This window comes from Oncorhynchus kisutch, linkage group LG15 (genome assembly GCF_002021735.2).
Source record: "Oncorhynchus kisutch isolate 150728-3 linkage group LG15, Okis_V2, whole genome shotgun sequence".
In the NCBI taxonomy this organism is placed as follows: Eukaryota; Metazoa; Chordata; class Actinopteri; order Salmoniformes; family Salmonidae; genus Oncorhynchus; species Oncorhynchus kisutch.
The window spans coordinates 76,808,871-76,834,508 of NC_034188.2; the positions used below are offsets into that span (position 1 = coordinate 76,808,871).

General features: G+C 42.8%; 1 protein-coding gene across 2 annotated transcripts in view; it reads right to left on the reverse strand.

Moving 5' to 3' along the window:
- Window positions 1-240: 240 nt before the first annotated feature.
- slc36a4 (solute carrier family 36 member 4) overlaps window positions 241-25,638 on the reverse strand; it is a 231,089-nt gene continuing 205,691 nt past the window's right edge. For both annotated transcript variants that reach the window (XM_031791123.1, XM_031791122.1), the window contains exon 13: window positions 241-5,029. In XM_031791123.1, the coding sequence (XP_031646983.1) occupies window positions 4,662-5,029 (368 nt within the window). In that variant the 3' untranslated portion in view covers window positions 241-4,661. The remainder of the gene's footprint in view (window positions 5,030-25,638) is intronic.

Genomic DNA, 25,638 nt, shown 5'->3' on the forward strand with positions numbered 1-25,638 from the left:
ACCATACAAACCCTCCACACAACCAACAGCCTTTACTAATGTCATATTCAGCATTCACAGACAGTGTACCACTTCATAACACAATACCTTATCCTGTTAGATACCGTATTCATCCTTTTACATTTGAGACATTTAGCAGACACTCTCATCCAGAGTAGGTAACGTCTCTTACAGTTACAGTCTTTCCGTTGAAGGCAGACACATCCTACTCATGACCAGAATAATGGACAGAATACAATGTCTTTCCTCAGTAAATCTATGTTCATTTATTCAACCATAATAACGTGTGTTACATCGGTTGAATTCATAATAAAGGTGGTACATGATATACACTGAGTGTACAAAACATTAGCACCTGTTCTTTCCATGACATGGACTGACCAGGTGAATCCAGGTGAGAGCTATGATTAATGTCACTGGTTAAATCCACTTCAAATCAACGTAGATGTTAAAACGTTAAAAAAATATATATATTAAGGTGTTCCTAATGTTTGGTATACTCAGTGTATATATTCAGTGTATATCCTCACATGATACAAAGTAAAGGGAATATCTAGTCAGTTGTACAACAATGCATTCAAAAATGTGTCTTCTGCATTTAACCCAACCCCTCTTAATCAGAGGTGCGAGGTGGCTGCCTTAATCGACATCCACATTGTCGGTGCCCGGGGAACAACTGTTGTTGTGGGTTAACTGCCTTGCTCAGGGGCAAAATGACAGATTTTTACCTTGTCGGCTCGGGAATTTGATTCAGCAACCTCTCCTACCCACCAGGCTACCTGCCGCCCCGGTATGATCCCCACCTAAATATATCCTAGTCTTATACCTGCAATGATCCTATTACCGCCAATAGGTACCACCACCTTCTAAAGACTTCTACAAAACATTCCAGCTTGGAAAAGGAGTAAGTTATAAGTCAAAAAAGGAAACAACTGAACTTTGTAGGACCGTTTCGAAGGTACACAACTTAAACATTTTTGTCAGAAGGAAACTTATAATAGAAATATATTTGGAAGATGTGGTAAAAACTGTAGTCTGTTGTCAACCCTTACATTCCTACTCCTCATTGGTTATCAATCCATGCAGCGAGAGTGTTGTTCCCGAGCGGAGGGATCCATCCGTGAATCATTGTCGTCCTCCACTTTGCTCCAGCTGAAAAGGTTTCTCCACGAACAGAACAGGGATAAATTGATGTCTTTAAGGCACAACAAAGCAAATCATTTTAGAATGTCTAGGCGGGATTCGGCAGTGGTGGTGGGAACAGCAGCGGAGTGAGGAACTCATCCATGTAAAACGAAATACGTTGAATGTGCAAAACAAGTCATTAATACATATTGGTGCATGGTACTTGTGAGAGGAGCAGATGCTGTTCTTTTAGAAGTTAGCTTGAAGTGTTAGCGTACCATCTAACGGCCATCATCACCGATCAGCTAGGATTATTTTGGTTTAATTGGGGAACTCGCTGGAGGACACCCTCAGAACAAACCAAGGGTGTTATTGAGCGTGTCTTGAGTGACGTTGGTGTTGTGTGGAAAAGACTGTTGGAGCCCTGTGACGTTGCTTAACACCGTCTGACACTAACACTTAGGTTGAACAGCAGAGCAACAAATGAGACATAATGAAGACTTGAGCATTAAAGGTTTTATAACGTAGCAGCGTCAGACAGAGGTCGTTGGACGGTAATAGGGAGCGGAGGTTGAGTTATTACCAGGTAGTAGTTACTTTATTGCACCATAAATTCACTAGTGTGCGGACGCTGCATATGACCTGTACTGATTACTGTTTAAATGGACGGAACAATATCATTACCATAGACGACTTTCGAAAATCCTGAGGGACAAATTGGACACCTAAAGCTATGACATGATCATGTAGAATGGTCGGTTGAGAGGCAGTGAAATGGAATAGAGGATATAGTGATCATATGATACACTGACAGAACCAACCACTCGCTCCGGTAAACATACTAACAAACCAATGGATATGGAATGATGTGGGTCTTTTCATTGTCAATCTCATAGAGGAAGCCAATCACAGCCTTCCCACTGGGCACAGATGTCAGTTCAACATCAACATTCACATTGAATTTTTGTTGTTGAAATGACATGGAAACTACATTAACCAGTTTTTGCCCAGTGGGTTCCCTCTCATCAGCTAAGGCTTCCTTCCTGACATTGCTGAGTTATACTGTATCATTATTGAACAGACAGACATTTCAGTGTTAAACCTTATTTTCTCCTATATCTATAAATAAATATACATCATATTGCTGTGTTGGAAGATACTGCCACAGGGAGCAGCCTGGAAGTTCTTTGAAAATGGAGTCTTGGTTGAGTCCTGGTTAAATATAGCCCCAGTAGACAGGTAGCCAAAAACACATCTTAGTTGCCAACAGCAGGCATCTATAATGTTATCTAAACTTCACAATGTACATATCAAAGATCCTTGATTGATTTGTCTATGAGAAAGTGTATGTGCCTGTAAAAGGGTATATTAATGTTATTCCTACGTGTCTGTAGAGCTCGACCTTGGGGAGTCAAAAAAAGTCTACAAAATGGGGCAGGGAATGAAGGGGCAAGGCTCCGAGTCTCTTGGTTTTCGATAGTGTTCCTATCTGTATAGCTCCTACAGACACTAAACCAGAAGACAAGCTGCAAGGCCGGTTTTCCCATCGCCTGAGTCTCACCAGGACGCACGCTCTCCTGCCTCGTTTTCACCTGTGTTTTCACTTGGGTAGCCAGAAGATTGGGTCGGAGGTACACAAAGAGCCCAGGGCAGATGAGTCAAAGTTGAAGCCAGAATTGAGGAATGTAACAGCAGATCTGAATTTCAAAGGTTGTTGTCGATCATAATCAATGTTCCCTTCCGACACTGAGCAAATTTCAGGTCTGCTGAGCGCAAACTTGAACATTGTGAAAATTCTGTGCAATTTCCGGCGGGAGTTTACTGTGAACACTGAAGCTGTACCCGCTTTCAGTTACACTTTTAACAGTGTCCAAGTAGGCTACAGTGGCTATTTGATCCTACTGAAGGTCTACCAGAGTGGCCTACCATCAAAACAATGGAGAAAAATGCATCCCATAACATTTTAACATGGAAATAGCTGTTCTATCATTCAGCCTACAGTAACAGCCAATGTGTGGTGTTCAATGTACAATTGCATGAGACTTTCTTTTTTTAAACATGCAAGATGACTGAAAAGGTTGTGTTGTTTGATGCAAGAAACCACTTTACAAAATACAATTGATTATTATTCCCATACCACTATTACAGAGAATCAGACACATTATGCTAAGCTCTGCCTACTGGTTATTTAGCGTATTCAAAACCGTCTCAAAATACAACACTTCCCCTTTAAGACAAAAAAAAGCTCTTTACTTGACTTGCTTTTCAAAGATGACTAGAAATGCATTTTGTGTTCATGTAGGAAGCAACCACTCCCTGATTGTTGACTAAAAATGTGCTAATAACTCACTAACTAGCAAAGAATATGAACAAATGTGCAAAGGTGGCTACATGCAGTTCTCGCTTTGATCTCAAAACAAAAACATCTACTCAATCCCGCTCATGCTGTCCAGTTCAAACTGAATGGCACAGATCCATATATGGCAATGGCTATTTGCATATAGGCCTTCTGCAGCTCTGATTGGTTATGGTGCACCGGTCTGTGTAGCGTATGGGCCTGAGTTATTCATGTCAATTCTATAGAATCCTATTCCAATGCGCTCTGCCTAAAAGAAAATCTCTTGCACAGTTAGTTTTGCATACTAAATCTTGCATAGCTCGTTTTGTTTCGGTATGTTACATTGAAAGTGGCTAATATTGCGTTGATTCCAGCAAAATTCCCACAGTAGTGTGAAACGTTGATGCTGTTAACTAAAGAGGAAAACTGTAGAAAGTTGAGTGAAGTTCAATCTCGTGCTTCTCTGCGTGGGCTGATATTTCATCTGCGCGGCAGCCCGAAGGGAGTCGAGCAGCTTGGAGGGAACATTTATCATAAGAATTGATAGCGGCTACAGGCCCCACTCCCCTAGGGTTGAAAAACCATATCAGAGGTTACCGAATCACCAACAATACAAGGAGAATCTGGTTTCAGATGATGTTCTGTGGGACCTGCATATAGAAGGACTCTTGTTTCCCTGCTACATCATACATTCATGATTTCGTTTTTGATGAGATGTTCCCCTCTGATAGAGATGAGGCAGTGGAAATGTCACACTGCTCAGCTGGAGATGGAGAGAGAACTCTGATCACTGCGGGGCAACGTGCTGAACTGGTGATGAGTGGGATAAGCTAGCTGGGGATGTTTACGCTTGTGTGTGTGCCACAAATGTTGTTCTTATGTCTGCGCAGTCCATTACATCCATATGAAAGGGTTCTATGTGGTTAGGGCTGTGTACAGTACAGTGTCTTTCCTATGTTTCTATGATGTGTGTTTGGTTCTACTTTTTCATGTTCCAATGACTACACTGTGCGGAAGGACACTCGAGCATTCCTGTCAGATCGTCGTCAGGGACTATGCTGTCCATTTAATTTTCTATAGATTTGACAAAACAAGGATCCAGCAACCATATGAAAAACAATCTGTAAGTGAACACATTGTCTGCTCGTCATTTAATCTCCTGCTGCCCTAGGAGCTATGACTACAGGTCATTTTAAGGTCATCCCAAGGTCACAGCAGCAGTAGGTGTGGTCCAGTTCCCACCTAGCTCCTCAGACATCCCCAAGGCCCCAGCCACAGCAGTAGCAGCAGCAACAGTCAGGTTCTGAGCTGCCTCCCTGATGACCTCCGGAGGCTCCTCTGGGGAGACGATCTCGGCCAGGGTGACATAGGTCCCAGCCAGGAAGCCTATGAAGCCCACCACAGCGATGACAAGGTCCTTGACCAACATGGCTGGCTTCAGCGGTCGGTCTGAGAAGGTGATGAGCTCCACCAGGGGAGGGAAGACCAGGGCCAGGGCACTGCTGGACACGGCACCCACCAGGGAGATGACCAGGTCCAGACGAGGGATCAGCACAGCAAAGGAGACTGAGAGAGGAGCGGACAGGGAGAGGAGTAGAGAGGAGGGGACAGGGAGAGGAGTAGAGAGGAGGAGAGGAGTAGAGAGGGGTAGAGGAGTAGAGATGAGTGGACAGGGAGAGGAGTAGGGAGGTGATAAAGGAAGCCGAGAGAGGGGTGGCAATAAAGAGGGGAGGGGGAGGAAAGAGTGGGGAAGTAAAGTGAGAGAGGAGATAAGGAAAGGAAGGGAAAGGGATGGAGCGGGGGGAGGAAGAGAGAGGGGAGAGAAGTGCAGAGGTCATCAAACAGAGCATGGAAACAGATGTCTAGAGACAAATGAATCAATCTTCCACACATGCATATCACAGCACAGACATGTCCCATACAATATACTTCCATGGTGGAGAATGCCAACTCTCCTATGCCTATAGGCCATCCCAACAATCAACAATAATGCAAGGCCTGAAAACCACCTTCCAGCTGGAACAATGAGTCACACAACATGAAAGCAGAGGTCAATATAAAGTTCTGGGCCCTTAGGGGCCCCCATAGACACACGGAAAAACTGGCCCCAGACCACACTACCCTAAACCTTCAATATGTAAACTTCCCTTTTAAGTTGGCCTCCTAATTTCACTTTTCCAGGGACCAGTTAAGGGGAGGGGAGTAACAGAGGGAACTGTGAACATGGCTTAGTGTTACTGTTAGCACGCTGACAGTAATCTCTCTTAGTCTCCCAGGCAGGCAGACCCCCACTGCAGGGGATGTGGAACGGGGGATAAAGGGAGATAGGGAAGAGGGGATAGCAGTTAGAGAAAAAGACAGAGAGAAAGAGAGAGAGAGGAGGGGAGGTAGGAATGGGTATGGCAGGTAGAGAAAAAGAGAGAGAAAGAGAGAGAGAGGAGGGGAGGTAGGAATGGGTATGGCAGGTAGAGAGGAGTACAGAGAGAAAGAGAGAGAGAGGAGGGGAGGTAGGAATGGGTATGGCAGGTAGAGAAAAAGACAGAGAGACAGAGAGAGGAGGGGAGGTAGGAATGGGTATGGCAGGTAGAGAAAAAGACAGAGAGAAAGAGAGAGAGAGGAGGGGAGGTAGGAATGGGTATGGCAGGTAGAGAAAAAGACAGAGACAGAGAGAGAGAGGAGGGGAGGTAGGAATGGGTATGGCAGGTAGAGAAAAAGACAGAGAGAAAGAGAGAGAGAGGAGGGGAGGTAGGAATGGGTATGGCAGGTAGAGAAAAAGACAGAGAGACTATCATCTCCAAGAGTGGCCACAGAAGAGTGACATTATACATGGAAGGAGAGTAAGGTAGAGATGTATTGTCTCTGCCTGTCATTGGTCTTGATAATTGTATGACCTTTGCCCAGAGTTGGGGTCAATTTCAATTCCAATTCCAAATTTTCCTCATTGTAAAGCATTGAAGATGATTGGATTTGGAATTACTGTGTACGTCCTGAATTGACCCCAACCCTGCCTTTACCTACAGTCTAGGAATTCTTCATTCTTTGAGTGGTGATTGTCATTTCATTACTCTTATCATAGTTTGAAACACTGTGTAAACACTTTAATATTATTTGAAACACTCTGGCCCAAACAGGCAGACAAGGCAGACAGGGAGGCAGGCAGGCAGGCAGGCAGGCAGGCAGGCAGGCAGGCAGGCAGGCAGGCAGGCAGGCAGGCAGGCAGGCAGGCAGACAGCAGAAAGATACATTCTAATGTCTAGACTTTTTTTTCTCATGTCCCTTTAACTTGGGCCCAAGTTTTTCAAGATGGCCGTCCTTGAAATGTGAGAGAGGAACATTTCAGTGAGATTATATGTCAGACCCCAGCAAACTTCTCAATGAATACTTAAAGTGAAAGAACTGTCATCTTGATAACCTTATCTGGTTCCTGACACTGTGGTTATTTTTGTTTTAAACAGAAACCCCATTTCAATGCACAAGTTACCACTGCTTTACCACTATATGTCTTACATCCTCTTCAGATGTATCCAATCACCCGCTCTGTCCAATCTGCCACTATTCTATCAAGCCCCACTCTCCTTCTCTCCCACCATCCTCTTTTCCTAATCAGTCCCAGCTTTCATTTCTCATCCATCTCATTGAGTAACGCTTCCGACCCTTTAAACTCTCTCTCTCTGCTACAACACTTCCCTCCTCCCTCCTTCTCTTCCCCTCGCCCCATTTCCCCTGCGATATGTTCATTTCTCCCGCTAAACCCAAAATCATCCACTCATTCTTTACATCTCTTACTCTCTGATACTTTCATTCACTTCTGTGGCTCATTCTAATTATCTCTCACTCCATCTCGTTTCCCCCTTCCCCCCCTATCCCTTCTCATTTACAGTAAAGCATGGTGTCACGGCCAAGCTTTTCATTTATCCATATTTCAGCGTACTAACAACTTGCTCTTCTGGACAGAACTTGCATCAAACATGCATGATAAAGATCAAGGCCTAATCTCCTTCAACTCTGTATGCAAACCCTTGCATCTACAGCAGCCCACTTTAAACCTGTGCCAATACTGAATGGAAATTCAACCTCTTATCCCAGCACTGTATACTGTACTGTAAGAACTAACCTCTTATCCCAGCACTGTATACTGTACTGTAAGAACTAACCTCTTATCCCAGCACTGTATACTGTACTGTAACAACTAACCTCTTATCCCAGCACTGTATACTGTACTGTAACAACTAACCTCTTATCCCAGCACTGTATACTGTACTGTAACAACTAACCTCTTATCCCAACACTGTATACTGTACTGTAACAACTACCTCTTATCCCAACACTGTATACTGTACTGTAACAACTAACCTCTTATTCCAGCACTGTATACTGTACTGTAACAACTAACATCTTATCCCAGCACTGTATACTGTACTGTAACAACTAACCTCTTATCCCAGAACTGTATACTGTAACAACCAACCTCTTATCCCAGCACTGTATACTGTACTGTAACAACTAACCTCTTATCCCAGCACTGTATACTGTACTGTAACAACTAACCTCTTATCCCAGAACTGTATACTGTACTGTAACAACTAACCTCTTATCCCAGCACTGTATACTGTAACAACTAACCTCTTATCCCAGCACTGTTTACTGTACTGTAACAACCAACTCTTATCCCAGCACTGTATACTGTACTGTAACAACCAACCCTCCCATCTGCATACTTTTGGGAGGATTGTCAAGCTAAGTAGTCAGCAGATCGTCAGCTTTTCATTATGGATCATTTGTATTTATTTTGGATCCCCATTAGCTGTTGCCAAGTCAGCAGCTATGGGGTCCAGCAAAATTATGGCAATAACATTTTAAAATCAATACATTTCAAAAACAGACACATTCAACACATTAAGTTGGTAACTCTATAGTGGACCTCAACAGCATGGTGCACCCTAGGCAAATCACATAATTTCAGGCACTATTATGTGTCGTTGCTTTGTCTTGTGCAATCTTTTTCCGATTTCTATTCAATCAGCACAACATCCTTCATTGCAACACAATCGTTTTAATCTCAACCCTAAACTACTGGTGACCTATTCTCCAGCATCGGCTCGCAGCCTCAGACAAGCCGGTTTCCCTCCGTATTTCCCTCCTCCCTCCGTCGTCTTACTGGTCCTCCACATCATTCGCTTCTATTCCTGCCTATTCTCTCCTTTCTCAAGTAATGAAACGGGGTTATCTATCCCCTCTATGCTACACTAGTCTTTCTTTCATAGCTGCAACCACCGCAGCCACACCAGGTATAATTCCACAGCATCTAGATTCTGTCTTTGTTGCCATTCAGTTAAGCCTGTACTCGATTGAAGTGTAGCTACTTCCCAGTCTGGACACTCCTAACTTATTTATTTGATTAAAAGCTTGTGCCAGTCTGCCCTGTCACACTCTGACACAATTTCCATTAGTGTAATTTTGTTGGTCACCGGTTTTCCCCCTGGGAAGATGAGGCTCTAATGGAGTCCATAGTGTGGCCTGGTTAAACCAGACAATGCTGCACTGCATGGTTTACCAGTATGGACTGCTGGACTGGAGGAAAGAGCCGTCTGAATGTAGCATAGTTTTCGAATGCAATCTAAGCTAGATGCCCTCAATCTCACACAAATCATCAAGGAACCCGCCAGGTACAACCCTAAATCTGTAAACAAGGGAACCCTCATAGACGTCATCCTGACCAACCTGCCCTCCAAATACACCTCCGCTGTCTTCAACCAGGATCTCAGCGATCACTGCCTCATTGCCTGTATCCGCTACGGATCCGCAGTCAAACGACCACCCCTCATCACTGTCAAACGCTCCCTAAAACACTTCTGTGAGCAGGCCTTTCTAATCGACCTGGCCCGGGTATCCTGGAAGTACATTAACCTCATCCCGTCAGTTGAGGATGCCTGGTCATTCTTTAAAAGTAACTTCCTCACCATTTTAGATAAGCATGCTCCGTAAAAAAAATGCAGAACTAAGAACATATATAGCCCTTGGTTCACTCCAGACCTGACTGCCCTCGACCAGCACAAAAACATCCTGTGGCGGACTGCAATAGCATCGAATAGTCCCGCGATATGCAACTGTTCAGGGAAGTCAGGAACCAATACACTCAGTCAGTCAGGAAAGCTAAGGTCAGGTTCTTCAGGCAGAAATTTGCATCCTGTAGCTCCAACTCCAAAAGTTCTTGGACACTGTGAAGTCCATGGAGAACAAGAGCACCTCCTCCCAGCTGCCCACTGCACTGAGGCTAGGTAACACGGTCACCACCGATAACTCCTTGATTATCGAAAACTTCAACAAGCATTTCTCAACGGCTGGCCATGCCTTCCTCCCGGCACTCCAACCTCGGCCAACAGGGGGGGGGGGGGGGGGGGGGAGCTGTTGGCCGAGAAATGCTTGTTGAAGTCTCCAACAAAGCCTCCTTCAATCATGCCGCCAAACTTACCCTAGTAAAACTGACTATCCTACCGATCCTCGACTTCGGCGATGTCATCTACAAAATAGCTTCCAACACTCTACTCAGCAAACTGGATGCAGTTTATCACAGTGCCATCCGTTTTGTCACTAAAGCACCTTATACCACCCACCACTGCGACCTGTATGCTCTAGTCGGCTGGCCCTCGCTACATATTCGTCGCCAGACCCACTGGCTCCAGGTCATCTACAAGTCCATGCTAGGTAAAGCGCCGCCTTATCTCAGTTCACTGGTCACGATGGCAACACCCACCCGTAGCACGCGCTCCAGCAGGTGTATCTCACTGATCATCCCTAAAGCCAACACCTCATTTGGCCGCCTTTCGTTCCAGTTCTCTGCTGCCTGTGACTGGAACGAATTGCAAAAATCGCTGAAGTTGGAGACTTTTATCTCCCTCACCAACTTCAAACATCTGCTATCTGAGCAGCTAACCGATCGCTGCAGCTGTACATAGTCTATCGGTAAATAGCCCACCCAATTTTACCTACCTTATCCCCATACTGTTTTTATTTATTTACTTTTCTGCTCTTTTGCACACCAATATCTCTACCTGTACATGACCATCTGATCATTTATCACTCCAGTGTTAATCTGCAAAATTGTAATTATTCGCCTACCTCCTCATGCCTTTTGCACACAATGTATATAGACTCTCTTTTTTTCTACTGTGTTATTGACTTGTTAATTGTTTACTCCATGTGTAACTCTGTGTTGTCTGTTCACACTGCTATGCTTTATCTTGGCCAGGTCGCAGTTGCAAATGAGAACTTGTTCTCAACTAGCCTACCTGGTTAAATAAAGGTGAAATAAAAATAAATAAATAAATGTCTCATTAAAGCCTGGGAGGATTATATTGCCTTGTTTGAGAGGTGGAGGCAGAGAGAGGAGGGGAAAGGGAAAGAAAGAGCAAGTGAACATTATATTGAAGTAGGGATAAGATGGGCAGAGAAAAAAAAGAGTGAGTGAAAAGGCAAATAGAGGGGGAGAGAGAGAGAAAGACACAAAGCGAAAGAAAGAGAACACCTTAGTACATTTCAGCTCTAATTACTTTTTGTCTCCCGCCAAAGCAGGAACGCTACTAGGATGTCTACAAAACTCAAACTTCAGCCAGATAGCTCTCCTCTCCGCGTGTGTGTGGTGTGCGCGTGGTAACTCCCTGACATTTAAGCTGCACTGGAAAAACCCAGAAAGCTAAATTGTTAACATTTGCACTGCGTGTACGTGGCTTGGGATAAGCAATGAACATTACGTCGCCATGTTTTCTAATCCTGATCCAACATCCAGGGTGAATCAATCAGGATTTGAAGATGTTTGGTGAAGAAAAGCACGATAATTCAAACCCAAATCTGTATATGAGCCCCACATTTCAGGACCTGTCAAGACTTCAGGGGGAGAATGAGAGACAACAAAGTGGAGAAGAAGAACAGATTTGTACCTGAGAGCAGGAGAATGACAGATAGATTAAATAAAACTAGATTCATATTTCATGGCTGTGTAGGGAGCTCCCTACCTCTCCTATCCCTTCTGAACACAACACTGAGTCATACCTCTCTAGAACTGTACTATAGTATATATATTATTATTATTTTTTGACTGGTACTGTGTGTGTGTATATATATATATATATATATATATAATGTTTGACTGGTACTGTGTGTGTATGTGTATATATATATATATATATATATATATATATATATATACACATACACACACAGTACCAGTCAAACATTTTGACACCTACTAATTTTTTTTTTTTTACTATTCTCTACATTGTAGAATAATAGTGAAGACGTCAAAACTATGAAATAACTCATGTGGAATCATGTAGTACCCCCAAAAAATTATTCAAAGTAGCCACCCTTTGCCTTGATGACAGCTTTGCACAATCTAGGCATTCTCTCAACCAGCTTCATGAGGTCGTCACCTGTAATGCATTTCAATTAACAGGTGAGCTTTGTTAAAAGTTAATTTGTGTAATTTCTTTCCTTCTTAATGCATTTGAGCCAATCAGTTGTGTTGTGAGTTGTCAGGGGTGGTATACAGAAGATATCTCTATTTGGTAAAAGACCAGGTCCATATTATGGCAAGAACAGCTCAAATAAGCAAAGAGAAATGACAGACCATTATTACCGTAAGACATGAAGGTCAGTCAGTCTGGAAAATTCCAAGAACTATTCAAGTTTCTTCAAGCGCAGTTACAAAAACCATCAAGCGCTATGATGAAACTCACTATCATGGGACTGTCACAGGAAATGAAGACCCAGATATACCTCTGCTGCAGAGGATAAATTCATTAGAGTTAACTGCATCTCAGATTACAGCCCAAATAAATGCTTCACAGAGTTTAAGTAACAGACACATCTCAACATCAACTGTTCAGAGGAGACTGCATGAATCAGACCTTCATGGTCGAATTGCTGCAAAGAAACCACTACTAAAGAACACAAATAAGAAGAAGAGACTTGCTTGGGCCAAGAAACACGAGCAATGGACATTAGACCGGTGGAAATCTGTCCATTGGTCTGATGAATCCAAATTTGAGATTTTTGGTTCCAACCACCCTGTCTTTGTGAGACGCAGAGTAGGTGAACGGATGATCTCCGCTTGTGTGGTTCCCACCGTGAAGCATGGAGGAGGTGTGGGAGTGCTTTGCTGGTGACACTGTCACTGATTTATTTAGAATTCAAGGCACACTTAACCAGCATGGCTACCACAGCATTCTGCAGCGATAATGGGACTATCATTTGTTTTTAAACAGGACAATGACCCAAAACACATCCAGGCTGTGTAAGTGCTGTTTGACCATGAAGGAGAGTGATGGAGGGCTGCATCAGATGACCTGGCCTCCACAAATCACCCGACCTCAACGCAATTGAGATGGTTTGGGATGAGTTGGACCGCAGAGTGAAGGAAAAACAGCCAACAAGTGCTCAGCATATGTGGGAATTCCTTCAAGATTATTGGAAAAGCATTACAGGTGAAGCTGGTTGAGAGAATGCCAAGACTGTGCAAAGCTGTCATCAAGGCAAAGGGTGGCGACTTTGAAGAATCTAAAATATATTTTGATTTGACACTTTTTTGGTTACTACATGATTTCATATGTCTTCACTATTATTATAAAATAGTAAAAATGCAGTGCCTTAGACTGCTGTGCCACTCGGGAGGCCAACTAAAGTCTTTACATCAGTGAGAGACATGTTTCTACAGAGCCACATCTCTACAGTTTGAAGGAGAGTTTATAGAGCTACTTCTCTCTATAACTTTGACAAAAATAATCACTACCTATGCTTAATTTCTCAATCCCTTCCCGTCTAGTTGGTTCGCAACCTAGAATTTAATATCCCCGTGGAAGACTTGATTATTAGGGAAAACACAAACAAAGATAATCAATTTGAGAAATGGAAAAACAAATAAAAATAAAAACAGAGGAATTTCGGGAGGTAAAAAGGAGAGGAGGCAGACAGGCTTGTTGATGCTACATCCAGATAGCAATGAGTCATTGAGATCCAGCTGTTGGATGTACATATGTATAGTGCCTTCAGAAAGTATTCATAGCACTTGACCTATTGCACATTTTGTTATGTCAATGCCTGAATTGGATTCAATCTTTTTTTCCCCCTCAGCCATCTACACACAATACCATGAAGTGAGCAGCTCCAGTCTAGGTTTAGCCTTGTGTTTTAGGTTATTGTCCTGCTGAAAGGTGAATTCGTCTCTCAGTGTCTGTTGGAAAGCAGACAAACAGGTTTTCTTTTAGGATTTTGCCTGTATCTGTATTTTGTTTATTTTTATCCTAAAAACTCCCTTGCCGATGACAAGCATACCCATAACATGATGCAGCACCACCATGCTTGAGGAGTATGAGGAGTGGTACTCAGTGATGTTATGTGTATGCCCCAAAAATAATGCTTATTCAGATGAAAAAAAGTACATTTCTTTGCCATTTCTTTTTGGCAGTATTACTTAAGTGCCTTGTTGCAAACAGGATGCATGTTTTAGAATATTTTTTATACAGTACAGGCTTCATTCTTTTCACTCTGTTATTTAAGTTAGTATTGTGGAGTAACTACAATGCTGTTGATCCATCCACAGTTCTCATATCACAGCCATTAAAATCCCCATTGGACTCCCTGAGCAGTGAAATCCCTGAGCAGTTTCCTTACTTTCCGGGCAACTGAGTTAGGAGGGATCCCCATATCTTTGTAGTGACTGTGTGTATTGATACACCCTCCAAAGTGTAATTAATACCTTCACTATGCTCAAAGGTGTCTGCTTTTTTACCAATTGATGCCCTTATTTGTGAGACATTGAAAAATCTCACTGGTCTTTGTGGTGGAATATATGCTTGAATTTCACTACCTGATTGAGGGAGATGACATATAATTATATGTGTGGTGTACCGAGATGGAAAAGTCATACAAAAATCATGTTAACCACTACTATTGAACACCGAATGAGTCCATGCAACTTATTATGCCATCAAATGTTTGATCATTTATGCTTGACATAAGAAAGTGGTTGAATACTTATTGACTCAAGACATTTCAGCTTTTAATTTGTTTTTCTAAAATGTTCTACAAACACAATTCCACTTTGACATTATGGGGTATTTTGTATAGATCAGTGACCCAAAATCTCCATCTAATACTTTTTAAATTAAGCTGTAACACAAACAATTTTGGAAAAAGTTAAGTGGTGTGCATACTTTCTGAAGGTGTGTGTTAACTTGTTTTCCTTCCTGATCAGGACCCCAATGTCCTAACTATTCACCCATGTGTGTGTGTGTGTGAGTGTACTTGTTTTCCTTCCTGATCAGGACCCCAATGTCCTAACTATTCACCCATGTGTGTGTGTGTGTGTGTGTGTGTGTGTGTGTGTGTGTGTGTGTGTGTGTGTGTGTGTGTGTGTGTGAGTGTGTAACTCTCACCCTGTGCCTCAGTGCTCTCTAATCCCTTAATTACAGTGGAGATAGAATGCTTATTAGATGAAACGCCCCACCACAACAGGATACGAGCAGAAAAAAAACCCATTTAAGATAAAAATCATCCGCTGCATTTAAAAATAAAAAATAGAATGCCTATTCCCCAATCACAGAGGAGGATGTAGAGACGACGTGAGAGCTGTGCTAATGGAAAGTGGGCACCATGGAACCAGCTGTACCCCTTCAACGGTGTTCACATTATGCAAAGTACATACAGTGTCTTCAGAAAGTTCACACACCCCTTGACTTACCCACATTTCCTTTGTGTTACAGCCTGAATTTAAAATGGATTAAATTGAGATTTTGGGTCACTGGCCTACACATAATACACCAAAATGTAAAAGTAATAAAAAATGTTTTTGTTTTTTTCAAATGAATGATAAATGAGATGCTGAAATGTGTTGCGTCAATAGATATTCAACCCTTTTGTTATGTCAAGTCTAAATAAGTTCAGGAGTAAAAATGTGCTGAATAAGTCACATAATAAGTTGAATGGACTCACTGTGGGCAGAGTGAACCACAAGGCCAAATCTGCACTGTTGCTTACCAAGAAGACAGTGAATGTTCCTGAGTGGCCGATTTAGAGTTTTGACTTAAATCTGCTTGAAAATCTATGGCAAGACCTGGAAATGGTTGTCTAGCAAAGAACAACAATCAATTTGACAGAGCTTGAAGAATTTTGAAAAGAATAATGGTCAAATATTGCACAATCCACACGCGGTGCGCAGCCGTCACCAACGCTTCTATAATGTGAGCGGGCCAGAGATGCAATCTGAGGGCTGCTGATCCCGTCTTGAACTGTCCCAGACATCCTGATATTTTCAAACATGTTTGATTTTATCGGCACAAAACCTGCAATGCTCTTGTAGTGTGAAATGTGCAACAAGTTTTGAGAAAGGTGAACAGCAGACTCTCGAGCATGAGCGATGACTAGTACTAGTATGCATTTATTATTACATCTCTGAAGTTCACAAGCAATTTTACTCAATTCAAAATGTTAGCTAGATATTGCAACTGTATGGCAAGCGTGGATTTCTGACTGAAAACAAATATGAGCCTGGTTTGAGCCAAAGCTCGTTATAGCTTCATTAACAATGTAACCACATCATGTTGGCGAGACAGCGTGTATGGAGAATCCTCACAACTAAGTGAGCAGTGTTGTAGGGTGTGTTCCTCCATCTTTGCCACATCGTTTAGTGTGCGCACCACTACGTTGGCAAGACAACACTACAGGAAAGTCAGTTGTTTAATGTGAGAGGCACAGCGATGTGTAGCGTAGACCCGGCATTACCAAGAAAGACTCACAGCTGTAATCTTTGCCAAAGGTGCTTCTACAAAGTATTGACTCAGGGGTATGAATATTTATGCAAATGAGATATTACTGTAAAAATCTATTGGCTCTATTTTGAGTTTAGACTGTAACACAACAAAGTGTGGAATAATTAAAGTGGCATGAATACTTATATATTATATATATATATACACACACACAGTGAGTTTGGAAAGTATTCAGACCCCTTGACTTTTTCCACAATTTGTTACGTTACCTTATTCTAAAATGGATTAAATAAATAAAAATCCTCATCAATCTACACACAATATCCCGTATTGAGACTCGAAATTGAGCTCAGGTGCATCCTGTTTCCATTGATCATTCTTGAGATGTTTCTACAACTTGATCAAATCAAATTTTATTTGTCACATGCGCCAAATACAACCGGTGTAGACCTTACAGTGAAATGTTTACTTACAAGCCCTTAACCAACAATTCAGTTAAGAAAAATAAGTGTAAAGAAAGTATTTACTAAATAACCTGAAGTAAACAATAAATAAATACAAATAATAATAAAATAGAACAATAACAAATAATTAAAGAGAAACAACAAAATACCAGTAAAGAGGCTATATACAGGGGGTACCGGTACAGAGTCAATGTGCCGGTTACTTGAGGTAATACGTACATGCACTCTGGTACCGCTTGCCGTGCGGTAGCAGATAGAACAGTCTATGACTAAGGTGGCTGGAGTCTTCTGCAACTTTTAGGGCCTTGCTCTGACACCGCCTGGTATAGAGGTCCTGGATGGCAGGAAGCTTGGCTGTACACACTACCATGTGTAGTGCCTTGCAGTTGGAGGCCGAGCAGTTGCCATACCAGGCGGTGATGCCATCAGAAAGGATGCTCTCGATGGTGCAGCTGTAGAACTTTTTGAGGATCTGAGGACCCATGCCAAATCTTTTCATTCTCCTGGGGGGGAATAGGCATTGTCGGGCCCTCTTCACGACTGTCTTGGTGTGTTTGGACCATGATAGTTCTTAATGATGGTGTTGGAGTCGTGCTTGGCCATGCAGTTATGTGTGAACATGGAGTACAGAAGGGGAATGAGCACGCACCCCTGAGGGGCCCCTGTGTTGAGGATCAGCATGGCGGATGTGTTGTTACCTACCCTTACCACCTGGGGGCGGCCTGTCAGGAAGTCCAGGATCTAGTTGCAGAGGGAGGTGTTCAGTCCCAGGATCCTTAGCTTAGTGATGAGCTTTGATGGCACTATGGTGTTGAACGCTGAGCTGTAGTCAATGAATAGCATTCTCACATAGGTGTTCCTTTTGTCCAGGTGGGAAAGGGCAGTGTGGAGTGCAATAGAGATTGTGTCATCTGTGGATCTGTTGGGGCGGTATGTTGGGGCGGTATGGTTTCTGGGATAATGGTGTGGATGTGAGCCATGACCAGTCTTTCAAAGCACTTCAGAAATACAGATGTGAGTCCTACGGCCCGGTAGTCATTTAGAAAGGTTACTTTGTTGTTTTTGGGCACAGGGACTATGTTGGTCTGCTTAAAACATGTTGGTATTACAGACTCGGCCAGGGACAGGTTGAAAATGTCAGTGAAGACACTTGCCAGTTGGTCAGCTCATGCTCGGAGTACACGTCCTGGTAATCCGTCTGGCCCTGCAGCCATGAATGTTGACCTGTTTAAAGGTCTTACTCATATCGGCGACAGAGAGTGTGATCACACAGTCGTCCGGGAACAGCTCGTGCTCTCATGCATGCTTCAGTTGTTGCTTGCCTCAAAGCGTGCATAGAACTCATTTAGCTCATCTGGTAGGCTGGGCAGCCTCACGGCTGTGCTTCCCTTTGTAGTCTGTGAACTCTGATTGGAGTCCACCTGTGGTAAATTAAATTAATTGGAGATGATTGGAAAGGCACACACTTGCCTATATAAGGTCCCACAGTTGACAGTGCATGTCAGAGCAAAAACCAAGCCATGAGATCGAAGGAATTGTCTGTAGAGCTCAGAGACAAGATTGTGTTGAGGCACAGATCTGGGAAAGCATGCCAAAACACTTCTGCAGCATTGAAGAACACAGTGGACACATCCCTCAGTTTGGAACCACCAAGACTCTTCCGAGAGCTGGCCACCCGGCCATACTGAGCTATCGGGGGCGAAGGGCCTTGGTCAGGGAGGTGACCAAGAACCCGAGCTCTAGAGTTCCTCTGTGGAGATGTGAGAACCTTCCAGAAGGACAACCATCTTTGCAGCACTCCACCAATCAGGATGGTGGAGTGGCCTGACAGAAGCCACTCCTCAGTAAAAGGCACATGACAGCCCACTTGGAGTTGGTAAAAGGACATCTAAAGACTACGACCATGAGAAACAAGATTCTCTGGTCTGATGAAGCCAAGATTGAACTCTTTGGCTTGAATGCCAAGTGTCAAGTCTGGAGGAAACCTGGCACTATCCCTACGGTGAAGCATGGTTGTGGCAGCATCATGCTGTGGGATGTTTTTCAGAGGCAGCGACTTGGCGACTAGTCAGGATCGAGAGAAAGATGAACGGAGTACAGAGAGATCCTTGATGAAAACTTGCTCCAGAGCGCTCAGGACCTCAGACTGGGGTGAAGTTTCACCTTCCAACAGGACAACGACCCTAAGCACACAGCCAAGACAATGCAGGAGTGGCTTCGGGACAGTTCTATGAAAGTCCTTGATTGGCCCAACCAGAGCCCGAACTTGGACCCGATCGAAAATCTCTGGAGAAACTTGAAAATAGCTGTGCAGCGACGCTCCCCATCCAACCTGACAGCTTGAGAGGATCTGCAAAGAAGAATGAGAGAAACTCCCCAAATACAGGTGTGCCAAGCTTGACCGTCATACCCAAGAAGACTTGAGGCTGTAATAGCTGCCAAAGGTGCTTCAACAAAGTACTGAGTAAAGGGTCTGAAAACTTGTACAATGTCTAAAACCTGTTTTTGCCTTGTCATTATGGGTATTGTGTGTAGATTGAAGGGGGGGGGGGGATGATTTAATACATTTTAGAATAAGGTTGTAAAAAGTTACGGGGTCTGAATGCTTTTTGAATGCATTGTACACAGCCAATGGTTCAACAATCTGTCTTTAATAACCCCTCTACATTAGGTGCAGAGCAGCTCCATATTGGCCTATCAAATGGCTTTGTGTTTTGGAATGAAACATATTAAAGAGGGTGACTCCTGTTTCCTTATGATGTTATATAAGACATGGTGGGCATTATGAAATGAGGCGTACAGTAATGGTTGAACAGTGTGAATGTACAGTACAGTGAGTGTTAGTGCTGACAGCTATGCTTCACCTTACATGGCTTTCCCCGTTTCAAACCATGTTCAGCTTTTTGACTTGGCCTGTCCCGGAAAAGCAGCTAAATGTCAACTATAATTAGGACAGCACATTTGATATGTAGCTTAGAGTGTGTGTATGTGTGTGTCTGCGTGTGCATGTGCTTATGTATGAGACAAGAGAGTGAAGCATGTGGAGTGTGTGGCTGAGCAAGTCAGCAAGTGAGTGAGAGAGAGTAGGATGTGGACTGTGTGTGTGTGTGAGTGCATGTGCACGTGTGTAGAAGGAATGAAAGCCTAGCAGCTGGTGAGAGAGAGACAGAAAGAGAGAGAGAGCGAGAAAGAGAGAGAGAGAGAGAGAGAGTCCATTCAGTGTCCCTGACTGTGGGACAATTCAGCCATTGTTAAGAAGTCAGCTGGTCTAGCTACCTCCACACAGTAGTACACTGTTTTATTACCATTAAAAGACTTCAGGGAGAGTAATGATATAATCCTATAAAAACAATAACTAAGCCAACAGTCAATTCGCATAACTCTGAGCCAGAGGAGGAGAATAGTCCATGAAACAGTGTTACCAGCAGAAGCCCAGAGCAACGTCTTCAAGCAGTTTACTTTTGGGGAACATGAATGAATAATTAATGATGAATAGAATAATACAGCCTTACTCAATCACAAAGCCACTCAATCATAAAACTAAAACTCTAACACTGTTCCCTCCATCTCAGGGTCAGGTGAAGAAAAAACATCTAAAATCTTTATAACCAAGCCAATAGTCAACACAGATACGTTTGAGCCAGAGGTGGAGAATAGTCCATTAAACCGTATTAGCAGCAGAAGCCCAGAAATAGTTCAGAGCAAAGTCCTCAAGCAGTTTAATTTTGCGAAACAAAACTAAAAAATCCATAAAGCTAATGTTTTCTTTGTTGCCTAAAGCTTTTTAAAATGTAAAACTCAATAGGTGTAATGCAGACACACAGCTAGTCCAAACTCTGGTTCTTCTACACACAGCTAGTCCAAACTCTGGTTCTTCTACACACAGCTAGTCCAAACTCTGCTTCTTCTACACACAGCTAGTCCAAACTCTGCTTCTTCGACACACAGCTAGTCCAAACTCTGCTTCTTCTACACACAGCTAGTCCAAACTCTGCTTCTTCTACACACAGCTAGTCCAAACTCTGCTTCTTCTACACACAGCTAGTCCAAACTCTGCTTCTTCTACACACAGCTAGTCCAAACTCTGCTTCTTCGACACACAGCTAGTCCAAACTCTGCTTCTTCTACACACAGCTAGTCCAAACTCTGCTTCTTCTACACACAGCTAGTCCAAACTCTGGTTCTTCTACACACAGCTAGTCCAAACTCTGCTTCTTTTAAACATACTCATCCAAACTCTGCTTCTTTTAAACACACTCGTCCAAACTCTGCTTCTGTAAAACACACTCGTCCAAACTCTGCTTCTTTTAAACATACTCATCCAAACTCTGCTTCTTTTAAACACACTCGTCCAAACTCTGCTTCTGTAAAACACACTCGTCCAAACTCTGCTTCTTTTAAACACACTCATCCAAACTCTGCTTCTGTAAAACACACTCATCCAAACTCTGCTTCTGTAAAACACACTCGTCCAAACTCTGCTTCTTTTAAACACATTGTTTGCAAACCGCAAACAGTGGAGACACCATTCTAGACAAACATAAAATTAGACCTTATTTGTCTCCTGCGTTGAATACAACATGTGAAGGCATTACAGTGAAATGTTTACTTACAAGCTCTTAACCAACTGTGAAGGCATTACAGTGAAATGTTTACTTACAAGCTCTTAACCAACTGTGAAGGCATTACAGTGAAATGTTTACTTACAAGCTCTTAACCAACATGTGAAGGCATTACAGTGAAATGTTTACTTACAAGCTCTTAACCAACTGTGAAGGCATTACAGTGAAATGTTTACTTACAAGCTCTTAACCAACTGTGAAGGGATTACAGTGAAATGTTTACTTACAAGCTCTTAACCAACATGTGAAGGCATTACAGTGAAATGTTTACTTACAAGCTCTTAACCAACTGTGAAGGCATTACAGTGAAATGTTTACTTACAAGCTCTTAACCAACATGTGAAGGCATTACAGTGAAATGTTTACTTACAAGCTCTTAACCAACATGTGAAGGCATTACAGTGAAATGTTTACTTACAAGCTCTTAACCAACTGTGAAGGCATTACAGTGAAATGTTTACTTACAAGCTCTTAACCAACATGTGAAGGCATTACAGTGAAATGTTTACTTACAAGCTCTTAACCAACATGTGAAGGCATTACAGTGAAATGTTTACTTACAAGCTCTTAACCAACTGTGAAGGCATTACAGTGAAATGTTTACTTACAAGCTCTTAACCAACATGTGAAGGCATTACAGTGAAATGTTTACTTACAAGCTCTTAACCAACTGTGAAGGCATTACAGTGAAATGTTTACTTACAAGCTCTTAACCAACTGTGAAGGCATTACAGTGAAATGTTTACTTACAAGCTCTTAACCAACATGTGAAGGCATTACAGTGAAATGTTTACTTACAAGCTCTTAACCAACTGTGAAGGCATTACAGTGAAATGTTTACTTACAAGCTCTTAACCAACTGTGAAGGCATTACAGTGAAATGTTTACTTACAAGCTCTTAACCAACATGTGAAGGCATTACAGTGAAATGTTTACTTACAAGCTCTTAACCAACTGTGAAGGCATTACAGTGAAATGTTTACTTACAAGCTCTTAACCAACATGTGAAGGCATTACAGTGAAATGTTTACTTACAAGCTCTTAACCAACATGTGAAGGCATTACAGTGAAATGTTTACTTACAAGCTCTTAACCAACTGTGAAGGCATTACAGTGAAATGTTTACTTACAAGCTCTTAACCAACTGTGAAGGCATTACAGTGAAATGTTTACTTACAAGCTCTTGACCAACATGTGAAGGCATTACAGTGAAATGTTTACTTACAAGCTCTTAACCAACTGTGAAGGCATTACAGTGAAATGTTTACTTACAAGCTCTTAACCAACTGTGAAGGCATTACAGTGAAATGTTTACTTACAAGCTCTTAACCAACTGTGAAGGCATTACAGTGAAATGTTTAGTTACAAGCTCTTAACCAACATGTGAAGGGATTACAGTGAAATGTTTACTTACAAGCTCTTAACCAACATGTGAAGGCATTACAGTGAAATGTTTACTTACAAGCTCTTAACCAACTGTGAAGGCATTACAGTGAAATGTTTACTTACAAGCTCTTAACCAACATGTGAAGGCATTACAGTGAAATGTTTACTTACAAGCTCTTAACCAACATGTGAAGGCATTACAGTGAAATGTTTACTTACAAGCTCTTAACCAACTGTGAAGGCATTACAGTGAAATGTTTACTTACAAGCTCTTAACCAACATGTGAAGGCATTACAGTGAAATGTTTACTTACAAGCTCTTAACCAACTGTGAAGGCATTACAGTGAAATGTTTACTTACAAGCTCTTAACCAACTGTGAAGGCATTACAGTGAAATGTTTACTTACAAGCTCTTAACCAACATGTGAAGGCATTACAGTGAAATGTTTACTTACAAGCTCTTAACCAACTGTGAAGGCATTACAGTGAAATGTTTACTTACAAGCTCTTAACCAACTGTGAAGGCATTACAGTGAAATGTTTACTTACAAGCTCTTAACCAACATGTGAAGGCATTACAGTGAAATGTTTACTTACAAGCTCTTAACCAACTGTGAAGGCATTACAGTGAAATGTTTACTTACAAGCTCTTAACCAACTGTGAAGGCATTACAGTGAAATGTTTACTTACAAGCTCTTAACCAACTGTGAAGGCATTACAGTGAAATGTTTACTTACAAGCTCTTAACCAACTGTGAAGGCATTACAGTGAAATGTTTACTTACAAGCTCTTAACCAACTGTGAAGGCATTACAGTGAAATGTTTACTTACAAGCTCTTAACCAACTGTGAAGGCATTACAGTGAAATGTTTACTTACAAGCTCTTAACCAACTGTGAAGGCATTACAGTGAAATGTTTACTTACAAGCTCTTAACCAAAAGTAACAGCAGTTCAAGAAAAAGTGAAGAAAATATTTACCAAATAAATGTAAGTAAAACATAATAAAAAGTACAGAGTCAATGTGCAGGGGTACAGGTTAGTCGAGGTAATATGTACATGTAGGTAGGGGTAAAGTGACAATGCATAGATAATTAACAGGGAGTAGCAGCAGTGTAAAAAACAAATGTGGGGTGTCAAAGTAAAAAAAACAGTGGCCATTTGATTAATTGTTCAGCAGTTCCTAACCACTTCAATACATACAGGCACCAACAAACCAGTCCCAGGGCGACAGAGAGAGAGAAAGCGAGAGCAGATGTTGTGGTTGTGAAGCAGGTGTCTACTGAGCTACAGAGCTAGATGGTAACCAGGCTCTGGTCTCTGTTCTGAGGTTTTCTTCAGTCTTTGATGACATTCGTTATGCTGTGCGCCACAGCAGCATTAAGCCTTCCGGTCCATACTTAAAGGGATAGTTCTGCTGCCAGTATGAAGGAAGTTAGGGGTAGTTTAGCAAGCCAATGCTAACTAGCTTAGCGCAAAGACTGGAAGTCTTTGGGTACAGCTAGCATGTGACTAAGCTAGCGCTAATGCTAATTATTATAGGCTCGCAAAACTACCTCTAACTGCCTTCATACTGGACGCAGAGACATAAAAATGGTATCCACAAGTTCATCTGACTCCCTCAAGGTGCACTTACATAACACATTGATGTGATGAGAGAATCCATTGCCCAGTCAGACAGTTCTGGGCTGAGTGTGTGTATGTGTGGGGGGGGGGGGGGGGGGGGGGGGGGGGGGGGGGGGGCTGACTGGCTGCCTGTGCTATTATCTGCTGCCCAGCTCTGTCAGACATCAGACGCTACTGTGATGCAAATTCCTTGCCCATTGTTAAAGGGATTATGTGGGATCGTTCAAGGGAGTGTCTGCCCTCTTCATCCTCTTTTTGGAGATGACTGGCACGCACAGCAAAGTAAAGAAGAGGACAAAATAAACCCACTCACTGATGGAGGGGGATAGGGAGAAAGAGAGAGCGAGCGAGAGAGAGAGAGAGAGAGGGGGATAGGGAGGAAGAGAGAGAGAGAGAGATGGATAGGGAGAAAGAGAGAGTGAGAGAGGGATAGGGAGAAAGAGAGCGAGAGGGAGAAAGAGAGAGCGAGAGGGGGGGATAGGGAGAAAGAGAGAGTGAGAGAGAGAGGGATAGGGATAGGGAGAAAGAAAGAGCAAGAGAGGGATAGGGAGAAAGAGAGAGCGAGAGGGATAGGGAGAAAGAAAGAGCGAGAGAGGGATAGGGAGAAAGAGAGAGGGAGAAAGAGAGAGTGAGAGAGAGATAGGGAGAAAGAGAGCGAGAGAGAGTGAGAGAGAGATAGGGAGAAAGAGAGCGAGAGAGAGAGGGAGAAAGTGAGTGAGAGAGCGAGAGAGAGAGGGAGAAAGAGAGAGTGAGAGAGAGAGAGGGAGAAAGAGAGAGCGAGAGAGAGATAGAGAGAAAGAGAGAGCGAGAGAGAGATAGGGAGAAAGAGAGAGCAAGAGAGGGAGAAAGAGAGAGCGAGAGGGATAGGGAGAAAGAGAGAGCGAGAGAGAGAGAGGGAGAAAGAGAGAGCGAGGGAGAGAGGGATAGGGAGAAAGTGAGAGCGAGAGAAAGAGAGGGATAGAGAGAAAGAGAGAGCGAGAGAAAGAGGGATAGGGAGAAACAGAGAGCGAGAGAGAGGGATAGGGAGAAAGAGAGAGCGAGAGAGGGATAGGGAGAAAGAGAGAGCGAGAGAGGGGGATAGGGAGGAAGAGAGAGATGGATAGGGAGAAAGAGAGAGCGAGAGAGGGATAGGGAGAAAGAGAGAGCGAGAGGGATAGGGAGAAAGAAAGAGTGAGAGAGGGATAGGGAGAAAGAGAGCGAGAGAGAGATAGGGAGAAAGAGAGTGAGAGAGAGATAGGGAGAGAGAGAGAGAGATAGGGAGAGAGAGAGAGAGATATGGAGAAAGAGAGAGTGAGAGAGAGAGGGAGAAAGAG